This window comes from Xylocopa sonorina, chromosome 11, assembly GCF_050948175.1.
Source record: "Xylocopa sonorina isolate GNS202 chromosome 11, iyXylSono1_principal, whole genome shotgun sequence".
Taxonomy (NCBI): domain Eukaryota; kingdom Metazoa; phylum Arthropoda; class Insecta; order Hymenoptera; family Apidae; genus Xylocopa; species Xylocopa sonorina.
The window spans coordinates 7557140-7580632 of record NC_135203.1 but is presented as its reverse complement, the minus strand read 5'-3'; the positions used below and the strand labels follow the sequence as shown (position 1 = coordinate 7580632).

At 48.5% G+C, this 23493-nt stretch overlaps 3 protein-coding genes and 1 long non-coding RNA gene across 14 annotated transcripts in view; 2 read left to right on the top strand and 2 right to left on the bottom strand.

Annotated features, from left to right (window-relative positions):
- The window catches only part of LOC143429099 (cell adhesion molecule Dscam2), a 132325-nt gene extending 129072 nt beyond the window's left edge, over positions 1-3253 (top strand). For 9 of the 10 annotated variants that reach the window (XM_076904514.1, XM_076904512.1, XM_076904511.1 and 6 more), the window contains 4 exons: positions 254-408; positions 1747-1966; positions 2457-2547; positions 2651-3253. In XM_076904514.1, coding sequence (XP_076760629.1) covers positions 254-408; positions 1747-1966; positions 2457-2547; positions 2651-2915 — 731 coding nt within the window. In that variant the 3' untranslated portion in view covers positions 2916-3253. The remainder of the gene's footprint in view (positions 1-253; positions 409-1746; positions 1967-2456; positions 2548-2650) is intronic. The other variant, XM_076904517.1, reaches the window with a different exon arrangement.
- Positions 1-23493, bottom strand: part of LOC143429140 (uncharacterized) — a 192795-nt gene that overhangs the window by 69384 nt on the left and 99918 nt on the right. Inside the window, exon 4 of one of the 2 annotated variants that reach the window (XR_013102506.1) lies at positions 2408-2417. The exons of the other annotated variant lie outside the window; for it this stretch is intronic. This is a non-coding gene — a long non-coding RNA (uncharacterized LOC143429140). Of the gene's footprint in view, positions 1-2407; positions 2418-23493 lie in introns of those variants that run through there. 2 annotated transcript variants of the gene reach the window in all.
- On the top strand, positions 5068-7673 carry LOC143428786 (actin-like protein 6B). The gene is made up of 6 exons (XM_076903910.1): positions 5068-5155; positions 5245-5439; positions 5797-6234; positions 6868-7208; positions 7310-7405; positions 7488-7673. Exons 1-6 carry the CDS (start codon positions 5131-5133, stop codon positions 7650-7652), a joined length of 1260 nt encoding a protein of 419 aa, XP_076760025.1. The 5' UTR covers positions 5068-5130; the 3' UTR covers positions 7653-7673.
- Positions 9615-16323, bottom strand: Cln3 (CLN3 lysosomal/endosomal transmembrane protein, battenin). Its single transcript, XM_076904568.1, has 7 exons — positions 15526-16323; positions 13162-13316; positions 12246-12404; positions 10796-11132; positions 10378-10527; positions 10101-10241; positions 9615-9954 (listed from the first exon to the last, which is right to left on the bottom strand). The coding sequence occupies exons 1-7, from the start codon at positions 15718-15720 to the stop codon at positions 9814-9816; spliced, it is 1278 nt and encodes a 425-aa protein (XP_076760683.1). The 5' UTR covers positions 15721-16323; the 3' UTR covers positions 9615-9813.

The following is a 23493-nucleotide window of genomic DNA, read 5'->3' as shown; positions in this document are numbered from 1 at the left end:
TACCAGCGTGCTTGGAGTGCTTCGTATAATTAACTGATTAACACCTGCTTTGTCGTGTTGTATTTTTGTATTGTATGATTAAATAAGAGAGAGAGTGGGAGAGAGAGAAAGAGAGTTTGATGGCTCGTTTTAGTCACAGCACACGAGAATCTCGAATATTGTTAACAAATGTACAAAAAATGTCTAGAACGTGAATCGTCGCTCCGAAGAATGAATAATTACGGAGAGAAACGGAGTGAAAAATTGATTGCAGAGTACTCGGAGGACATCTATCCTTACGCGACCTTCCAACTTGAGGAAAGCGTGCCTCCAGGAGGTGATAGCCGATGTAATTCCGCGGCGCCACTTCAGACCTTCGTCTATCACGATCCACGTCTGTCCACAGCCGACACTCTTCAATTACGAGAGGTATCGTCCTACGTACAGTTTGCTTTTGTCATTCACCATCGCTTTCCACCGTCCGTGTCTGTTCACCGAGTCAATTGGGAAACACACTTGCGCACACCGCATGTCTGCCCCTTTGTTCTCATCGAGTCCGCCACGTCTAATTACACGAGATAAAAGTTCCTAATTCCACCTCTCGTCTTGATGCTCTCGAACTATGATAAAGTGCATTCGATTCGTACGAACTTTTATCTCTCGTCGAAAAAGCTGCCCCTACCCAAAAGCTTCGCTTCCCTCCCGCCAACGTCGTTGTACATCTCCCCAACGATCGAAACAGAGCCGCAAAGAAACTAATTCTGCACGAAGCAGCAAAAGGGGAAACGTACAAATCCCGCTTTCGCATGTTGCACCAGTTTCTGTTCCAATCGCGTTCCGCATATAGCCCCAATCGCATTCCGCGCGTGCACATCGGCCTTGGCTACGTCGCGTTTGTTTGGAAATTGTCTGGCACGAAGATTATATTTGTACAAGTACATTTCTTCGTACTTTTTTCTCTCTTTTTTTTTTCTTACTTTATTTCCGCGAAAAGCAATCGGGAATCCAGAGACGCCGGGCAGAGCATCGACGCAGACGGCGACGGAATAATTTAGCCGCGGACGCGTGTTTTGTAGAGAGAACGCGCGCGGATCGAGTAGAACAGATGTGCATCATAGAGAATCGATCATTGTGACTGCTGGTCCCACCTTGCTTCGTTTCGCATCTGTCCTGATCAGTCCATCGAGGAACCGCAACACCGACGCAAACGATTAATTTCTCTTACACGTACTGTATACTCGCCATTTCTACACACCTTCTCGCCAAACTCTGGTCATAGCGTCGTCTAGCTGTAGAATAAGAAAACCGTACACCAGTATCGTACAACCGCCAATGCGTATCGATCGTACGATTCTAGAAAAAGGAGACACAGCAGCCGTACGCGGTACCAATCATTAAAGATCAGCGCCATTCGATCTCGTCGTGGTCGATCGGGTCAATAGATCTCCGAATAGTGCTCGTCAGAGACGCAATAAAAGAACGATCGATCATAAATACAATATACCAATCTACACCAATTGGATCGTGACGATTTATCTCGGACGCGTCTCTCGGTACGCGCAACACAGAAAAATCGGTATCGATGGCTCTGATCTGCGAGGTCTCCAAGCTAGCCGCGTAGCACGAAAACGAACGTCGAGCAGGGATACTCCGCGTGGGGATCGTCGTCGCGACTCGCGTTAATTGAAAGATCGGTGTAGCGCGTATCCTCGTCCTCCTCGTGCGATGATGTGCCAGATTCATCGAACCAATTCCGTCTGATTGCAGTCGGATTGCAACCGGTACACTAAGGTGCGCGGAGGCCGTTCGTCCTCTGCGCCATTGCACAAAACGCACAAGGTCAGTCAGGGCAAGTCCGAGTCGGAGGAATACGACACCCTGGGCTCGGATAGCGACACGGAAGTCGGGACCAGCAGCCGAACCGAGTCTTCCAATCACCTCGTCGATTCGCACCACTCGGTGTCTGCGGCCGACTCGCGTGTCCACAGTATGCAATCTTTCATCCTTCTAATCTCGGTTTACGCCTTCTTTCGTCCTCTCTCGCTATTTTTTTTTGTCTTTCTTTATCTTACTCTAACTTCTCTCTCTCTCTCTCTCTTTCTCTCTATCTATCTCTATCTCTGACTCTTTCTGTGTCTCACTCTGTCTGATTCTTTTAATCCCGATTTGAAGCGGGCGCGTTCCTCGTCCCTCAACGTCCTTTCGACCATAGTCCAGAAAAAAGCAAAAAAAAAAAAAAAAGAAAGAGAAAAGGACAGAAAGGAAAGGATCGTCGCCCAGTATCTCCATGCACCGCAGTACCACCGGACGTCCGTTCCCGTTGCCTGTCTATACGTTCATTAGAGTGCACCGAACATAAGAGTGTTTCACGCTTGTTTGTTGTCGTCGTGAGACGTTGGAACGGAATCGAGGGGGATGCTCTCCCGTACAGCCTGTTTCTAATTTCGTTTCATCGTTGAACACCGTTCTGTTCGCAGACTTCCTGTACCATGGACCAGAATCTAGCACGTCTACAGAACCCTCACCGATTTTTGAGAGAAAATCGTTTCCTGGAAGGGGAAGATCCAAGTAAGCAATCACACAGTATCTCTCTCTCTCGCCAAGTGCTTTTGTTAATGCTCGTTTAACGAACTGGTGGACTGAATGCGATTTTCCGTTGCGCTTGGCGAAGGATGTTACAGCTGGCGCGTCATACCAGCGAGGAGACCCGTTCCAACTTCGGCCCAATCTCCGGGCTTGGCAATCCCAAGCACCAGTCGGGCAATTCCTGTTCCAATCGGGACCAGGAGCGTGACGGATCAGGGAACCTGTTCGTCCCCAAGCTGGACCCACCCACGGGCTTCTCCGACGCGTTTGAGCTAAGCGAGGCGGAGTGCGACCTCGATCGCGGCCACAGTAGCCAACGAAACGTCCGTGACTTCGTGATCGCGGTGTAAATAAAATGAATGTAGAAAATCTACGGTGAACCTGCACGATGCTGCGCGAACCTGCGAATACCCGAAAGGAAACCCCATTTTCTCAAACTATCTCGATGTGAAGAAAAGAAAAAGAGCAAAAAAAAAAAAAATGACAGAAAGAAGAGAGAAGCCACCCGCGGTCCGTCTTTCGTTAATTGTCGTCGACCGTTTGCGCGCTCGCAGCGGCCGCTGACCGCGCGCCCCGTGTTTCGTGTTCCTGGCCTACATCGATAGGAAAGTGTCGATCGGTATCCTACGACAGGACAGACGCACCGAACTCGACTATATGTTCCACGACACACTGCCACTTCGTTCGAACTCGCCATGGAATCAGCAACCAAGCGAGATCCTGATGACCGTTCTCGTTTGGTTCTCGAGCGAACCTGCGCGCTACCCCAAAACTCAACGAAGGCCAGATCAGTGTGCTTTCGATCACGTCGATCAAACTTTTTATCGACTGCCACTCGACTATCCTATAAAGGGAATACCGTGACTCTCTACTTCGTAACTCAGAACGTTCGTCGTACCATTTGCTCGAGTTCGACGAACGTGTCCGTTTTGGGTCTGTTCCACGCGAAGACTGCCACATAACACACTCGACTGTAAGCGATCTTCCTCAGGGAAGATTTTCACTGCCCCACGAGGAAAGTCTCCTATTATCTTTATTAAAATACGTAACCGATGACTCGAGTTGTACTTAACTGCTAATACTTGAAGACGCGAATCGTCCTATCGTTAAGACTACGTTGCAGAAAGACATCCGTACGGTTTCATTCTACCGAGTACATATCCCAGCGAGCAATACGCGATTTGTTACGAGTTTACTTGGTCTTCCAATATTTCGTAGATCGTTTTAATCTACTGATTTTTACCGTCGTCCTTCGCGCGTACGAATTCTGCGAGATCCTGGGGGACGTTGCACGCGCGTCCTTCGCACCAGCGTTCCGTTCACGAGCCGTGTGTTGTGTACGTGCGCACGAAACTGCTAAACGGAGCTAGGACAGCGATGCGAAGAATAAAAGATGATGCTTCGTCGTTGCCGTCGATGTCGTTTCACTCGCGTGAAACCGAGACGTTTAGTAGATGATGAGACGTGTCTAGCGTATACTTTAGCGTCGAAAACAGAGGAAAATAAAGTAAACTATTGTCTGTAAGGTGTCTGTAATTACCGTGCTGCTAACCGTGTACGTATTTCTCAGCCGAACGCGCGAACGCGGACCTCGAGGACCGAGGAACGGGTTGGAGAACGCGAAGTTGAATTTCGCGCGTCGATTAACGATCGACGGACCGAGTGACACGCTAAGGAAAACAGACAAGAATACCAAAAAAAAGTAAAAAAAAAACAAAAACAAAAACAAAAAGTAACAAATAAAGTAAAGTAAAACGCAGAGTATTAATGAATTTGTTCGACTGTTGTTTAAGGAGAAACGCACCCACCCGCAGTCTGTAAACGCATGTGTTGCCATCGAATCAGTTTAACCGTACGCAATCAAATCGACACCGCCACTCGGGAACGTGGCGATGATTTTTGAGTCTGAGTGCTCCCTCGTTATGTCGGCCGTCGACCGATTGAAAAACCGGCCGGGTGCGCTTACGAAATAAGAGATATCGATCTGTTGACAAATCGTATACTTTATGATATATGAAACGAATGATTTACCACGAAATTCGTACTATTGTGTTTTTAGACGACTTTAGATTGTTTATATTCTATTTACTTTGTAAAATATACAACACTAATTCCATAATGGAACTCGGCTCGTTTGGCAACTTACTCACCTCTCACTCATTCCCAAAACTAGATAAAACCGTTGACACCTGTACGACACATCTTAGGGAGGAAACTTTTTCAGACGAACGACGAGAAAAGCGTCTCTCCTCGAAAAAAAGAGCGAGGAAGAGAAAAAAGAACGGCTCTCTCTCGCCGTCGTTTTACGTCCGACGAAATAAATCGTTCGTGACGAGAGAGAGAGAGAGAGAGAGCGGCGCGCGTTTGTCGCGGGTTTCGCTGAGAGCTGCCTGATCGATCGTCGATTCGGGTATGCAAAAGGTGGCGAGCGAGCAGGAGAGACGGACGGAGGGCTCGCAGAATCCTCGTTGCACCGAGCACGGGGGTGGAAGAAGGGAGCATGGACCGGTGAGGTCGAACAGGGTTGCTGGGCATGCGCCTACGTTCCTGTCCTCTCCAGATACTATGAGCGGTGGTGTCTACGGCGGAGGTATGTGATACGCGGTCCGCGATATTTCGCCGTGAAAGGAAACGGAACGCGGCTGAGAATTCCTTAAAGCGTTCGGATTTTTCCCACAGACGAGGTCGGTGCTATAATTTTCGACGTCGGACACCAGAGCCTTCGCGTTGGTTATGGCGGTGAGGACACGCCGAAGGCCGAGATCCCGACCACCCTCGGTGTCTGGGAGGAGGCCGTGGACGCGCCAGACGGCAGTCAGAACGTCAGGAAACACTACAACATCGATGTCACGGCCATTCAAGTGCGAAAGAAGGGTACGATCGTTTCTACACCGTGATCCGATTACCGTGAACGCGATCGCTCCTCGCTGGCTTTCTCTGTGACCCTTTTTCCCGCTCGTAAATTCGATTAGAATATGGGACAGTGATCGTGGAAATCGTTTCACTTAATGGCATTAGATATATGATCTCGTTGCTTACCACTACTTACGTTCTTACTCTGGAGACTATCAACAAGTTTGACACGTTTCTCGCGAATGTGCAATCGCACGCAATCCTACCGCGTTCTCGCAAGGTTTCGAACTTACAGCACGATAAATCGCTCTAGTAGCTCTAGAGTTTTTATTGAACGATGCAAGGATACTAACGGTGATTCGACCTTCTCTTTCTCAGATATGGAGATAGTTAGCCTGATGAAGGATGGCATGATCGAGGACTGGGATATGTTCGAGCGGCTGACGGAGTACACGTACAAGCAACGCCTCCACGCTCTCGCGGAACACCATCCGATCCTGATGACCGAGTGCCCGTGGAACACCAGGTTGAAACGCGAGAAACTGCTCGAGCTGATGTTCGAGAAGTTCAGCGTCCCGGCCATGTACATCTGCAAGAACGCGGTGCTGGCCGCGTACGCGAACGGAAGGTCGACGGCCATGGTGGTGGACAGCGGGGCGACGCACACGAGCGCGGTTCCGGTGCACGATGGTTATGTCATCACCCAAGGAATCGTGAAAAGCCCGCTGGGCGGTGACTTCATTACGATGCAATGCAGGCAGTTCTTCGAGGAGAAAGAGATCGAGCTAATTCCCGCGTGCCTGGTCGGGAGCAAAGGCAAACTTCCATTCGTTTCCGCTTCCCTCTTCTTTTTCTTTCTTCGCTGGTATCTTTGGATAGAGAAAAAGCTGCAATACACAAACAGAGAAAAGTAGCGGAGCAAAACGATATGATTGGATTAACGTATCGATGCGGAGATTAAACATTATCTTCAATTAACGCATACCGCGCTAGCCGGAATTAACGTTCCACGGAAAGAGATACTTAGCACGTTCGTGGAACAAAGCCTGTTACAGAGAGCACAAAGGGAGCAGTTAATCCGTTAAACGCATATTTCGAACGATGAACGCGCGCTGTGTGCAGAGCACTTGACTCGTAATGCGTTGATAGCATGCATTCGACCTCCGGTGCGCATTTGCCGCACGCGCTGGACAGATTTACCGAACACTTACGCTCGCTGAAAGAATTAGGAAGCGTTTGGAGTTGAACATTTTTCTCGTCGCTTTCCAGAATATCTTTTTCTCGCGTAACAAAATTATCCTCGCGTGAAACAGAACTTACAAACTTACACTCTGCCACTCGAAACTCTCCCTTCGAGTTCCCCGCTCCTTCTGCAGTCACTTTTTTCTGTCAGATTTCGCTGTCATAGCTCGCAACAGTAACAATCTAACGTGGTAACAAATTTCGCAGATGTGGTTCGCGAAAGGGACCCACCACGCTGGACCAAACGACCTGGTCCTCAGCCAACGTCTTCCTGGTTGAGCTACATGGTTCGAGAGCTGTTGCAAGACTTCCAGATGAACTGCCTGCAGGTCTCTGACAGCCCTTACGACGAAGACGTGGCCAACACCTTGCCAATGAAGCACTACGAATTCCCAACAGGGTACAACGACGACTTTGGTTCCATCAGACTGATGATCCCAGAGGCTCTGTTCGACCCAAGCAACGTGAAAGGTGTTGGAGCCAGTATTTTAGGCGTTGGCCCTCTAGTCACGACCAGCGTGGGCATGTGCGACATGGACATCAGACCCGTAAGCGTCGTTCTATTTCCATCAGCCACGCAACAGAGCTCGAGCGAAACCGATGACTCAAACATCGCGCGACTGATTCATCCGTTCCTCTTCTTTTCCAGAATTTGTACGGAAGCGTGGTGGTCACCGGTGGCAATTCCTGTCTGCAAGGTTTCAGCGAGCGACTGAACCGCGACTTAGCCAGCAAGACTCCTCCGGTGGGTGGCCAATGTTCAATTCGATTTCACGTTCATTCTCGTTACGGTTCGAATGGTGATTTGTCGCTTGCTTTCTGCGCAGAGTATGAGACTGAAGATAATTAGCGCGAACAGCTCGAGCGAGCGTCGCTACGGTGCCTGGATCGGTGGCTCGATCCTGAGCTCCCTCGGGTCCTTCCAGCAGATGTGGCTGTCGCGGCAGGAGTACGAGGAGTCGGGGAAATTGATTCTGGAGCGGTGCGCGTGATCAAAAGCACGAGCGTTGATCAAAATTATCGTTCGTAATTGTTTCTCACCGAGCGTCCAATAGTTTTCGCGCGCTTTACATTTCGTCGATGATAGGGCTCAATGTCTAACGTTAAGTTTCAGTAGCTCTCGAAGCGTAAGAAGGGCCAACACGAGACAATACGAGCGATCAATAATCAAACGATTCCACGCGAGGCGTGCATAGAGGTCTAGGATAATTCGAGCTGCGATTGTTCGTTGTGCCAAGCGTACATCTAACGCTGGACAATCGGTTTTTGTAGGCGTAGCATTCGTGGAGCTCGCTGAAAGGGGAGCTTACATCGACAGCGAGGCGATAATTGAAACGAAGGCGACCAGTTATTTGGTTCGATTGGTACGCGTGTGCAATTGACGGACGCACGCGACGAGCTTCTAAAAAGAGAAACACAGTTCCTAATTGCTTCAAGAACTTCCGTTCGATAATTCGTGTGTAGGTTCGATAATTCGTGTGTAGGTTCACCGTTTATTTCGAACGTAGTCAGAACAAGTATTACACGTTTTATACAGTTTCTCGGTTTCGTTTGTTTCCCACGCTTCTATGCCATTCGTTGATCCTTAATTATTTGTTTTTTCTACTAAAAAAAAAAAAGGAAAAGAATAAAATTAGCAGAATTGCGAACCACAACGTTCGTCCTTTCGAACGCGTCACGAGCAGTTCCAATTCCACAACGACAGATATACGTATATTATGGCGTAGCAAACAATATAATATCCCGCATATAAATATATATACTATATATATATTTATATTTCTCAGTAAATGTAGGAAACAGTATTATCGGTATATCACATATACAATATGTAATTAGGGGGAGACGAATTATTTTGATAGAGGAAAAGTTTGGAGGACCTCCTTCACGAACGCGACGAAGGGTAGTTTCGTCCAAGTTTCCGGTCCTCTCGCGTTTGCTTTGCGATTCGATTATACTTCCGATTAATACTCTCGTGTAAGTCGAACAATCACTTATCGTTTCTTTTTGTTTTTCAACGAGGAATGTTTGACATTTCGCTTGCAATAAAACTCGAATCGTGTTTTTTTACAAAAAAAAAAGGGGGGGAAACGCTATCTAAGAAACGAACATGTAGCTTGTAAGAAATATATAGAGATAATAACACTTAACTCGTGCTCAAATAACGATACGGTGTCGAATCAAGCGAAATGCGAAGTTCGCGTATAAATGTTGGTAGAAAAGAAGGGGTGAGTAATCTTGTCATCGGCGGTTTCGAAACGGTATCTACGAGGGTTGCGTGCAAACGCGTGCGTGCGAAAGGAAAGAGAAAGTGTCGCAAATCGAACTCGCTGTTTCCGTTCGTGAAAAATCAATTTCCAACACGTAACGAGGAGCACGTGTCACGCTAACTATAAATACTGGTGTCGTTCTTCTCATCGAACGAATATTAGGCAACTTAAAAATCTATCAACTATATATATAAAGACGTACTACATAAAACGCACGATTCTCCTGGTTGAATCCCACGTGAACTCAAATCGAAACGAGATCGCCTCGTTCATCCGCAACTTCTACACTGAACGCTCTCTTCTACCGCGCGGTTCGAGCTCTCTCATATTCTAAAACAGCGAAACTAAACCCAACCAGTTTGTAAGATAATCTTGTTCAAAGTCTTTTAAATATTTGTACCAAATAAATCTCAGAACGATCAAACTTATAGCCTAGCTAGTTGAAATTTCTCGATCAGGAATAACGGACGTTGCAAGCGCTTCCTCGCGAACCGTAGTCCGCTGTTTCGTACGTCATCCGTGGTTCAGGTTCGACGAGAAGCCAAACACGTGTAGTCGCGAAGCAACACGACGCGTTTCTTCTTGTTCCCGCATTATCTTTTCTTTTTTTGGCATTTTTCTACGTTTCTCAACAGTGTCTGCCAGTACTCTGGCATTGGAACTCTCGTCGATTGTCGTATTTCGCTGGCGGACAATATAAGTGGCTGGAAGTCATTGTTAACGACGTACGAACGACGTTACGTTCGGCTATCGGCGTTCACAAAGCCGGAAGGACTTATCGTAGCAGATTCGGTAATAAATAACGCGTACACCGCACGACGGTAACGATATGCTCGTGCTATCTCGCGTAATCGTCGTTAAAATACTGTCGTCTAGTTAACTCCTAGCTGCCAACTCGTGGCGGTTGTGGCAATCTGCAGATGGCATTGTGCACGGGCATCGACAGCCATCCAGCCATCGCGATACCAATCGCATCGGACATCGTGGCGATCCCCAATGAAATTTTACGGTCCGCCCTTGGTATCTGTCGATAGAAATGCGAGACGTCATTTTACGCTTGAATAAATTACAATCGCATGTAAATATCGTCTCTGAGACTATCTTTTCTAGCAAGCGCAGCATGACTCATGCATAGATTGCGGGTAATCCGTCGAAGTAAGGCTACGTTACCTCGGTGGACATTCGATAGAACGTGTTCACGTATGCGCCGCCACCCAGAAGGCCTTCCCACAGAACGAACGCGAACACGAGCCAAATGCTGGGCATGTAATAGTACAGCGTCTCGAACAGCAGAATGATGACGTTGACGAACTGAAACGAATACGAGGATGGACGGTAACATCGTGCGTAACTCGGACACGATCGTAAACTGGCGAACAGTCTGTTCGCATACGCTCGTGCGTGGCATCGATAAGAGGGTGGACCATCGAACGCGGTTCCGCTTTACCTGCAAGACAGCCATGATCCAGATTTTGTCGATCGTAACGAGATTCACGGAGGACCGTGAAATGAACACCCCTATCTGATAATCCACCTGAAGCCAACGGTACTGCTCAGCGTGCGACAGCCAAATCCCGTCGAACTCGATCAGCTCGTACTGAAAGAAATTCGCATTACGCGTGACGATAAGAAACACGGCTATTATCTTACACGGTGCATCTACTGGTAATTGTATCTATCGTCAGACTCTAAAACTAGCAACAGGACTCTGTAATCTTATAAGGCGACAGTGTAACCAAAGTCAAGGATCGAAAAGGAATAGAGGGAGACATAAAACAGGGGGTAGCTGCAATACGTATATAAGGTAGTGTTGAAGGATTATGCGAAAAGCTCGAATAGCTCGAAAAAGAAGAAAAAGGCATTACCAATCCTTGGTTAATGAAATATTCGAAGAGGTACACGAGCCCAAGAGGAATCATATACTTCAGCAGTCCTGGTACCAGCGTGATCTTTTCCCTAAAGCTCTTCCTGGGGACCTCGATGATGTGCTCTTGGCTGTCGATGCCGTTCTTAGTGATTGGGATGCTGGCCTGCGGCGGATGGACCAGGATCAACCAGAAAGTGATCCCTTGTATGATTGGTACGATTAACATAAGTAACAACGTGTCTTCGTTGCTTAACCACGTTGTGAGGGCGGCGTACGACAGCGCGCCAATTATTCCGGCGCCTCCAGTACCGGAAGACCATGTCGCGATTACTTGTCTGCGAAACAACGAATCGCTGTTCAGTTAACCGACGATGGCAAAGGTTAAACGGGGGAAGACTCGACGCACAGCTGTGCCGAGCAATGTCTAACAATATGCGCGCGAGCGTATGCGGCTATGATAATAAAAAAGAAGCGAATCGTTATCTGTGTATAAGATTAAGAACGCGAGACTTAAGCGTGAACTCGAGTGTCGCGAAATGTTCAGAGACGATTGTAAAATGCTTGTAACGCACGTGAAACGTGCCACGTGTTTTAGGTGCGGTCGTGCACGCGTTTGTTCCCGGTTGATACTTTCCAACTGGTGGAATTAAATTGTTAGTAACGAAGAGAACGACAATCGAAGGTGGAGGAGGAATAGTACATTGTGATTAAGAATTATTACATATAAGTACAGACGTACCTCGTGCTCGCAACGAGTTTTGTTTTTTTTTTCACAATCTCGTACTGTACTTTTATATGTATATGTACTTTTTTTTTTTTTTTTTTGCTTTATCTTATTTGCGTACCAGTTCTACGACATTTTATTGTGTTCTTTCTACTAGAACGCCGGCGGCCATTATCTTATCTATATTTTTCTGGAACAACGTTCTAAATCTGAACGTTATGATCTTTATATGAGCCGTTGCCATTACATACTTGCATCGACGGACTTTATACATCGTATTTCTTTTCTTTCTCTCTCTACTTTCACTCGTTACTCTTATCATTGTGTTACTCTTTTATCGCTTTTTACGTGTCTTTTATTTTTGCTCTCCCACGCACACGCTGTGTGATCCTCGAGCATCGCTAAGATCAAAGAGACACAGGTAATAAATTATTATCCTGTTCGTGGAGGAATACTGTGTGTGAGTAGGTCGAACGAAAAAAATACGATGCTAGGTTCTACTGAGCAACGTTAATTATTGAAAAAAAAAGTAAAAAAAAAAAGAGAAGAAGAAAACGCGATACACAGAACTCGTCTCTACGCGATCAATTGTTTGACAAAATGGCGAACAGAAAGCGACGCGGAAGAAATGCTATCGATGTGCAGAGAAACGTGAGAAAAGAAAAGAACAACTGCTTTTTCAACGATCGAGAAGAGTAAGGGGAAAGAGTAATGGTATACTTACTTGGGGTACTGGTGACTGTAACTCAGCAGAGTAACTTCACCCAAACCGGAAGAGAGTGACGTTATAACGACGCCCAGAATGGCGAGCCATTCAGTAGTGCTCAACGACACCACGAGGAATCCTGCAGCGGAAAATAACACACAGGTAGCCAGTCGAGCACTGTAATTAACGATTCGATTAATCGATTAGCGTTTCATTCACGGTTAATAGCGGCGTGCCCGCGGAGGGGCACGACGACTCCTGAGATGATCCGTCCCCCGAGAAACCGCGTGTATCGCGGCCGTACAGTGCCCATAGAGAAATCGACGTTCCCAGAAGTGTATCAGAAGGATAATATGCGTGCGACGAGAAGCATATGACGTCAACCGCCTCCTACGCTCCCTTATTTAACAGATACGCGTGTTACCACCCGCGCGTACAATCGACAATATCGTTCGCGTACCGAGTGGATCGAGCCGCTCGAAATTCAAGGCAATATTTACTATTTAATCCGGTTAATCGTGTTGTTACCCTATTTCTGTATTCATTTCTCGAACCATCTATGTAAATACCGCGGTTGCACGATGGTATCAGAGTCGATAAGATAAACCGCGCGTTCTCCATATGTCGCGTAGTCCAAGCATCAGGCTACGTCAAATGTGACTACAAGGAATCTCGAATGATTGGCTGACCACATCGCGATCTCGTTAACTGCGAAAAGCTAATCTCAGAATAGATGCTCGAAATTTGAAAAACCACACCGCCGCGTCGCGTTTCCTGTCGTCCCCCACTCGTTTGGCTCCCCTCACTGGCTCTTTCGCAGTGCTCTTACTGGCTTTTCACACACGGGTTACGCGGACATCGCGTGATGATCGAACGTATCAATGGGTACACAGTTTGGCGTGAGAGAAAATCGTAAGACAGAATGGATACTCACTGTACGTAAAACGGCAGGAACGGTGTGATTATTTTCACGACTAACGAGGGCAATATATCCGCTAGAAGTATAGCGCCAGTGGACAGCGTGTTGCAGGATCGAATCGTGGTGTTCACCACCGTCATCGTACTGTTCTTGAACTCCGTGGGAGAATCCTTTATACAGTCGAAACGAAACCAAAAGAAGAAAGAACAGAAAAGAAAAAGGAAAAGTTTGATTAATAATCGCTTGCGAACGACAAATGAGAGACCTTAAACTCTACGTGCATGTAATACGTTGTACATGAAAGTGAAAATCAGCTTCGTTTACATCGATTTCACGTAAAACGGTTCGCCAATGATTCAGACGCGACCAAAGTAGTTATTGGCATCTCTATTTTTTTTTTTTTTTCACGGACAGTACTACCTTGGACGAGCGGAATATTAATTTCCGCGAGCGCTCGCGGGTTACGTAAGTTAAATCGCGGTCGAAATGCTTGTCGAAGAGGACAGGAGGAGACGCGAGGGCGGCTTACAACACAATACGAATCGTACGCATAGATTTGTCGATGACATAACGAGAATTCCACGGAGCGAGGAATCTGTTCCATCTCGAAGACATAATTCGTCTTAATTGTCCGCTGCTCTAACGAGTTTTTCCCTTCCCTTTAACCCGCCAGCACCGTCGCCTCCTCGCGTTCCATACGCGGCTCCTTATTAATGGCTGTCTCGGTTTCGCCTCGATCGCGAACGAGAATCACGAGGTTGTTAAACGACGTTATCAATCGTCGAGGCAAACCGTCCTATTGAGACGCCACAAAACGAAACGCGGACTAATCAAATTGGCGATGTTTTACAGCCAACGCTTGGGATTCCTTCAGAACGGTACCCGCGCAGATAGCGTGGCTGATTGCACGATCTAAGCCTCGATCGTGACTGTTATCTCTCCACGTCTGCACCGTTTGCAGAAGCTTTTGAAAACGACTGAGAAAGCCGACGAAATCGCTCGCGACGCGGATCGCCGTCCGCCAGCTCGCTTAATCGCGTGACGCGCGGAAAACAACGCGAAGGTGATCGAAGGAACGTCGAGATAAAAACGCGTAAAAAGGATTCGAGCGGGAGCAAACAAGCGGGGCAAAAAAAGACGTTCCATTAACAGCTCGTCGATTAGTTGGCGCCCGTGAAAAATCGATGCCTTATTCAGGCGATCGCCGGAAAACCGACGGACGTGGAGCGTAACGACTTCGATGAATCTCCATTAACGTATTTTAAAATAGTATACAAGCTGCGTGGGTGTCAGCTAAGCCATCCGATCCGATCGACTCTGTCGCAACGTTTTAGGCTTCGTTTCACTATTGCGCGTTACAGAGCAGCAACGAAGTATTCGCCGACGAATGCATTCACTTTAACTCTGGAGGGGTCTAATTTTTCATTCGACACCCATGGATCGTTTTTGCAAACTTTTCCACAGGTCCCGCGTACTCCTTCGTCGATCGTCGCGTCGTCGCGTGACAACAGGAATCCAATCGATACGAGGACCTAATCGGCGTGCTGTAATACGGCCTGACGGCTCGATGATTCATCGTTCCGTATAGAGAGGCTAGGCGTTATTACACGATCGTGTGCACGGCTGAATAGCCTCGTCGCACTTCAGCAACTTCGATTCGATTCGATTCGATTCGGATCGAGCGTCGCCCGTGAGCGAACGCGAGCAGACAGACGTGCACGCGCAACGTCTTTTATCGCATATCGCTTCATCGAGTGGGTTACGTGAATCGTTAATTGCCCCTCGTCGCGGTTTATCGTCGCAGATAAAGAGAAAAATCTCGAAAAACTAGCGAGGCGTCTCGCGACGAAAGTCGAGAGTTCGTCTTCGAACGAGAGCTTCGGGGCGATCGACGCGCGGAACGATCGAGAGGTTTCAGGCATATTTAATTGGGTCGACGACTAGGTCGAGAGGATTCAGGTCGTTAAAGAAACTCAACGGAGCGAGGGAACGCGGACAATGCGGAATTAGCTCGCGGAGAAGCCGCACATGGCGCGACGATACCTGCAGACCGTCACGGTGCATCGTTACCGGAAACGGAGGATCCCGTAGCGTCGCTCGATTCCGCGATACCACCGCCGAACGGACTCTGTCCGCATTCTACGGATATGGTATTACGGTACCGTTAATTATAACCGCGCGACTACCGAGCGGACTTACGGCGTCCCCCTTTTCTTCGTTTCGGCTCGAATTAGGGAAAATTACTACGCGTACAGCTCATATTTCCGAGGAGTACCAATCGTTGCGAGTTGAAATTTATACACGTCCTCTCTATCAGAGATTCGACGCGAAGCGAAGCTGATTCGCCGAGATACGGATTAAACAGCAAACGGTACTCACCATCGTCGTGCCAAATTTGCTCTCGAGGATATCGTGCGCGGCGCTAAGCATCACCACGTATCCGTAATTGTTGCAGAGGCCAAGCACCCAGAAGGCGGCGAGGTTCCGCCATCGGGATCGCACGGCCACCGACTCCTCGTCGAACACATCGTTCGTCCGTCGTTCAGGAACCGTCAACGGTTTGCCCTTCGCCATCTTCAACGGTATATACTCGTGCCTCCTTTTCCGCTCTATCTCTCCACCCGTTTTTCTGTTCCACTCGCCTCTGTGCAATGTTGCTGGCAGATCTACAATCGTCTATCCCCGTTCGCCTCTCTCCTCTCGATACTTCTTTTCCAGCTACCGCCTCTTTTCAGAGCACCGCGGCTAATCCTGTTTTCCTTTCCCACCCCTTTTCTCGGCTCCGTGGGTACCCGTTCTACCTGGCTCTTTCTCTTTCAAGCTTCGATGTACCGTTCCTTTATTAGGACAGGCCTAAATAGGGCACGTGGACCTTCTAAATTTGTTCCAGGTTACTCTGCAGTCAGAAGAACCGTCTCTCTCTTTCTCTCTTCCCCCTGTTTTCAAAGATGACGCGCCACTACCATCGACTCCTCTCTTTCCAGTGCGACCTCACGGCGGTCTTCCCTGTCCCTGTCTGATCGCGGTTCTCCTTTTCGAGCGGGTCTAGAGCAGAGTCAGCGGCGGCAAAGCCAAGCTTCGAGAAACTTCTCTTCCTTTCGTCGCTGCGTGTATCCCTTGCAGCGTGCTCCGCGCTTCCGTAGCCCCGATTCTAGCCCGATTTCTGAGTAGAACTGGACTCGTTACGTGGTCAATGGAAACACGACGATCTCCCTCGCGTAGCTGTGTACTCTATTATTTTCGCTCTCGCGCGGAAGGAACGAATTTCTTCCTTTATGACTTATGTCACGGGTTACGTAAAGAGTCGTTTTATGCTTCTTTCCTCTTTTTTCTCTCTTTTCTCTCGTCTCGCAAGAGTTTCTTGTCGAAGTTCAAAATCAAGGTCCCTCGTGCGATAAGAGCGACGAATCAAGGCTCCGCGAAAGGGAATGGAAAATCCTTCGCGCTGGCGCCTAGTGTCTCAAGGAAATGGCTGAGAATACAGGCGAGGCTATTTATGGTCCCGTGTTGCCTGCGCGCTGTTTTATTCTCGACGATTTGGTCCAACCGTGGACTCTCGCTGCTCGAACGAATCGTACGAACGCGGGAAATTTGAATCGAACCTTGACGATGGACTGGTCCGTTAAAATGGACGGATCTCTCTCTCTCTCTCTCTCTCTCTCTCTCTCTCTCTCTCTCTCTCTCTCTCCCTCTCTCCCCCTCTCTGTGTATATCGATCGGAATTTATGGAAAATTACGTCACTTCGAACCGTGACCTATGCGAACGCAACAGATGTCTCTCCCGCTGGAGGAATGATGTTGAAGTCGATTGGGTTCGTTTTTACCCGAGAGATCCTCCCCTCCAACGTTCCGGGAGAGTCAGCAGCAACGATAGCAGTCGCAGCGGTAACCAAGCTTCGAGAAACTTCTTTCTCGCTTTCTTCACCACAGCCGCGCGCTCGATCCGAGCCGATTCTCGCTTTCTCGGCCGGGTTCCTGGCGAAAAACAAGCGGAATCCGCCTCGTTTTACTCAGGTACACGCAAACGATCGCGAACCAGCTTCGACACTTGCCCCCTTCGTCGTCTGTCCACGCTTTTCTACCTCGCAACGCTCTGCTCTTATCGTAACCGAGTTGCTTATCAATCGACACTGTTAACCGTCCCGATTCGTAGTAGGTCTAAAGATCTCGCCGTCCAAAGGTCTGTCTCTTTATTCCGTATCGCTCTGTCCTTTTTTTCCTTCCTTCCACGGCGATCAATGGCTGATTAGATTTCCAGCGATTACGATTCACGATCGCGTACCTACGATACCTCGCTGAGCGTTGGCAGATCGGTACCTTTGTCGAGAAATCGGCTGACGTCACTGCGATCGACTTCTCGCCAGGGAAACTGTTGAAAAAGTAAAGTCAACACGCGACAGCGTTGATTAAAATTGCAGATTCACCGCCGGCTAGGCCCGCGTATTAACGCACACGCGCGTAATTCGCTTCCGAGGAAGAAGAATTCGCCGAATTTTGCTCGAAACGCAAAAAAGGAAACAGCCAGCACGCGCATCATCGGCAGCTGGTCTTAAAAACCGCGATCGCCCACGAGCACTGCGTCGACGAATGTTGTCTTTTACGTCGAACCTCGTCGATTCGCCTATTCATAGACCGTTCGAGACGACCGGAAATGATTGAATCGCGATCTCAACCGCATACGATGAGATTAAGTCCTCTTTTCAAACGTGATCGATGACTATCGTTACTGAGAAATGAAAAAAACACGATCTACATCTCCTAACAACTTTGTCTGATTTTCATGGCGATCGAAGCAGGAAGAGAGATTCGCGCGAGTGGTTTCATTCCACGCTAAATAAACGAATATCGTGCTCCATAAATCGGATTAAATTGCATTAAAACGACGTCCTTGCGACCGTTTTCTCGTTCTAGGGACGACTAACCATGACACGGCGCCGCTCTAGTCTCTCGTACCTTCCCGAAGGATTATTTCGGTCGAACCGTCGACCTCGAGTCCGACACTGGTCGTTGCGAACCACCAACGAGCGTGAGCTAATCGTTAAATCGTTCCAAGCCTCGATCGCATCGATTTACAAGAGCCATCCATCGAAACCGCAGAAACAGTATATACATCAGTACATCGTTCTTCTGGTATCTCGTTCGACGTCATCGTTCGATACAAAAGGCTATTTTCTTCCTACGCGAAGGCTTATCGAGCTTCCATTGAGCACTGATTCACGATCGCGAACAGACACGTTTTATCGTGCTAGAGATTAACACGCGTCCCTTTCATTCGCGCGGTTCATCGAGCCGTTGGAAGCACAGTTTCCATCCACCGCGTTTCTGGGTCCTCGGCCCAGAGACTACGGCGTGTCTGACAATAATAGTCGTAACCTCCTGTGGACGCGCGAGCGCGCGCTATTGTCGGAAAGGCACGCGATTCGTTTCCACGATAACCGAGTTCAAACCGTTTCGCGGTCAGGCCCGTTTTCTTTTTCTCTTCTCGACACGATCGACGCGGTCGATGGGAACTCTCTTTCTGCCTTTGCCCTCCCCGCGTGGCATCGCCTCCGGTGAATGAGCTCCGTGAAAGGCGGCGCTAGATCTGGCCTGGTCGGCGCCATGACTCATTAACCGTTTCACGGAAGTGGCGTTTTGGAAACGAGCAACAAATTACGTTCGTGATAAGGATAAAGATAGAACGATCTAGAACGATGGATTCCTCAGCAGGATATCAAAGTGTTTGTTAAGTAATCGAGTGGCATCGACGCTGATTGCGACTGACGCTGTGGAAGAGTTCAGCTGTTCCGCGTGTAAACATCGGAAGCTGAAGAAGGGAAACTGAGTCGATTTCGAGTGGTCTGAATGCGAGCCGCTGTCGAGCAACGATTTCACGAACAGCTCGGGTAATACGCGATAATTCTCGACACGCGAGCGTGGAACACAAGGAACGGCGAACGTAGCAGCCAGCTGCTGATGCGAGCGGTGCAGTGTTTCTGAAAAAAGACGAATTCGCCACTCACCTGCACAGGATACGTTGCTCTTGGATCAAGATAGCGCGGTGTTTTAAAACTCTGCGTGGACCCTGACGAAAAGATCGTGACTAAAAGTCTATGGGGAGTTCTCGCGAAAAGAATAAATATCGTTATCACAAAACACAGATCACAGATCGGTAGAGGAGGATCCTGACGAAGCGTATCACAGAGTGGCAGGAACGAGGCTCTCCCTTTTCGATAGTTCCTTCCTCTCCCAACGAAGCTAACCGATCGCAGCACACAACACTGAAGGCTCCCCCTTAAAGTGTCCTAAAGGGAAAATCGATAGTTCCGACACGGAAGCGTCCACGGCTGTCGTGTGTGGTAGCTTCTGGAAGTTCGATGCACCGACGTGACTGTGTTAAAAAAAAAAAAAAAAGAAAGGGTTCGAACGTCTGTACGGTGTTTCCTTCTTTTCTCTCCTTTATTTCTCCTCTTTGAGCGCGTTGTTCCCTCTCGTTCTCCAATCGCCTCTCCTCCCGTTAGCCTCTGTTTCTCATCGATCGACGTCTGCACGCCTCGTAGGACTCGCGATCGACGATGGTGGCTCGCAAACTGGGAAGTACAGACCGACCGACCGACTGACTGACTTGACTCACAGCTGCGATCGCGGCACGTGGTTGCCGCGGCGAGTTTCAGATTCGAAATAAACAAGCTCCAGGCGAAATCAGCGAGTTATACCGTGGCGAACGCAGGCGCGAGCGCTTCGAACCCGGCTCTCGGCTCCGCTCGGCTAGGACGATCGGCAAATGAGCATTCAGCTCGCGTACACTGCCTCCAAAGCGTTCCGCCAGGAGGGACAGAACCGTGCAGTCGACTCACGACCGCCGAGCCGACCGATTCCTCCTCTGGAACACGCTCTTTCCAACCCCCTCTGGCCTCTGCCCCTTCGTCTACCCCGTTACTTTCCTCAGTCTCTTTACCAACGCGTCGTTGGAGGTCTAATGCAAATTTCTGCTTTTACAAATGGAACGCTGTTCGACAGACTTTCGTCGAGGGACGGCTTTAAATGTTACGAATAAGATGATTGATTAGTGGGATGTTCGTTCGTAAATGATTGCGAAAAGTGACACGAACAGTGTCGAGTACGATGTTGTAGGAAGAGAAGAAAATGGAGCAATGGCCAGCGAGCGAAGTAGTCTGTAAAAGGGGTACAGGCTATTATTGCTAGCAGTCGATACGCGGACTTTATGTGCAAGTAGAATGGTCCGCTACGGATCAACTAACTCCGATTAAACGGCGTTCCCCTCGATGGGTTTTTAATCGAATTTTATTAGCCGCGATGCTGTTTTATACTCTCCAATGGACGTTGTTGTATCACTTGCTGGAAATAGAGTAGCCACGCCTATAACGATTACGCCTCGCGACGCGTTTGACTTTTGATCGTGGCGCCCGTGATTCACGTTCTATCAATTTGGCCGCAACGAGCTGTCATTAACCATGTAATGACCACGATAATGACCAGCCGACCAATGATTACCTGATTCCGTCTTTGTGAAACGTTCGTCTGGCCGGACTTACGAAACGCTCGAGCGTTGCTCAAGGGACAGAATCGATCAACGTTCGTGGATAATCGCGAGGCAATCGCTGCGAGATCGAACAATAGAGAAACGATCTATCGAGCAGTAGATTTTGGCCACTGAAGACGCCACTTCGTCCACGATCTGTTTTCGCGAGATCCCACGCCAGGCTGGACACGCCAGCCTTGAGCTGAAATTCGTCTCAGGGTAGATTTCGCGCTCGTCTCGCGATCCTCTCGGTTGCAACGCGCAGGAAACGCAACGAAGAAACGTGAACCGTACCACACGACACCGGTAATCTTTCTTAATTCCGTTTCACGAACCACGAATGCTCAATTAGCGTGTCACTTTCGTGACGAACACGTGCTACTTGTTCTTCTACGTGCGCGTACCTACTGGTTTCCGCAGAGCGAAGGTCAGCCAGCGGGTACACTGAACAATTGTATCGTGGCGTGTCTTTTGCTAGCTGAACCATTAACTCCGTTGATTACAGCGTTATCTGTCGCATACCAGACACGTAGCGCAACGGAAAATCCGCGTACGCGAAAAGTTTCCTGGTACCAGCGTCTTGCCCAATTCTTCCTCCATCTTCTGGTCACGTGAATCGTCGAGGCTCAGATTTAACGTTGAACCTTGTAACGGACAACGTAAGTCGTACGACTTACTGCAGGGTGCAACGATCGTCACGCTGCAAGATTAACGGATGACATTGTCGACTGCTCGTTCGTCGCTGATTGAACTCGCTGACGAATGACAGGATCGAGCGTCGAGGTTCCTCGAGCGCCTTGGAAGGTCGTAATCACGTTTCCTGCAGTTTCAACTCTGCTGCGAGCAGCAATGCCGAGCGATATTAATTCAGAGCGGTGTGCTTCCTAGAGAAAACAGTGTCAGGGTTAAATGGAAACCTTCTTCGTACCGTGCATATCAATATTTCCCTTCGACGGGTTCCCAGAAGAATAATCGGCCACCGTGCGTGGCTCGTCTGCTCGCGAAACGCGTACCATGTTCTTTCCATGAACTCTTCGTAGTTCGTTTTCTACGTGGGACGAGAAACGACACGCTGGTCTCGTCTGATCTTTCTGTTCGGATGACTGCTAGCTCGATCGTCCCTTTGGCGAGTCGATTAACGAAGATCGATGGATTTATCACGGGTCGAATCAATTTTCTAAGGCGCCATTCTTAGACGAGACGATAGGGGAGTTGCGATGGAGATGTCGCTGGAGGCTGCAGTGATCGAGCAGAGATTGTGTCAGACGCGATACGTTTTCGACAATTTGTACTAGATCTTTGTCAATCTTTGTATTACATCGGTCGCAAATTTAATTCGTTGACACGTGGACTCGCGATGTAACGCGAAAGCGTTGGGTAGAATTTGACCACCGTCGTTCTAAGTAGCTCCGCTGTTATTTCAGCGTTCGTTTGAAACGGCGTGAAGTGTCCTAGCACGGGAAGGCGGTCGTTGCAAAATCGCTCGATTAAGGTCACAGTTGATGAAATGTATTAAGCCAATATCTTTTGAAGAAACCAAGCGGCCACGACCGCGCGTTATCAAAAGCATTGAAGGGCGAGCCGAGGATCCCACGCGGCAAAAATAACAACTGGGTCATTTCAGAATTTCAATTATTATCGATACGAGGCAGAGCGGACCTATCGTTTAGCAAGATTGTGTCGGCAACGGCACACAATGGAACGATGTCATTCCATTTGGCTGGGGTCGCGGCTCTAAGATTCGCTCTCTGCCAAACATTATGTAATTCCTCGACCAACAAATTCTACGAATAGACAAGGGACTATAAACGCTCGCTGATGCGATTCGAGGCATGTACGAACATTTATCTCGCGAGGGAAACGGCTCGATTGTTCTCACCTGGATTCGCGGTTATCTATCGTACGCTATCGAGTGAGCAGTGTATTTTAAATGCCTGTACCATAAACGAGATTACCCGTGCAATCATCGTCCATCAAATTGTTGTTGTTTTCCGCTTGTCTCACCATTTACTTCCTTCTCTGAAGCGGAGAACGTGAAAAAGTACCGTGGGCCATTTACTCGATACGATCGTCGACCAATAAATCGTCGTCTTCCATAAAATCCGGCCAGTTGTTGTTCCTCTTTCGTCTCTCTTATCATTTTCGTCTCTTTCCCTCGAGTGGTACACGTGGAAAAGCATCGCACGTCCTTGAATCGAGCTCTGTCGCACGCTAAGTTGTGCAAGCGATCGTTATTTTGTACTAATTAAACGGATTCCTGGAGGGGATCGACAACGAAGATGATTAACGGCGATAACGACGGCCGATCGAAGGAAAGCCGCCTCTTCGATCTGCAATTATTTACATTCCACTTGGTCAAATACTTGTCGAGTAATCGTATGCGCTAAATACCAAAGGTCTCTCCTCAGAAGTCGATGATAATGAAGAGGCTCGTTAGAAAACACGAGACGCGGCGTAAACGCGGTTGTTATTAAAATATATCGATCGTTGCGTCACGATCGGTTCGATCGGAGCCGCGAAAACAAAAACGAGCAGAGACGCCACGCCTCGTTCGGAATTCACGGACGGTACCGCTCATTAGAGGCCCCGTTTCCTCTATCGCGAGGATGCTCGTGAATTATGCAAAGAGCGCAGCCGATGCGCGTTACCAACGGAACCTTATCCCCGCGAAACATCCGCGTATTATCAAACGAAGGAACGCCTGGATGAACGCGGTGGTTGCACGACTCCGTCTCCTTATCGAGCGAATTTTTCGCAGACACGCGCGAAACGTGAGCGACCAGAGGCGGATGACGCGGATGTAATCATCGACGAAAGTTCGAAAA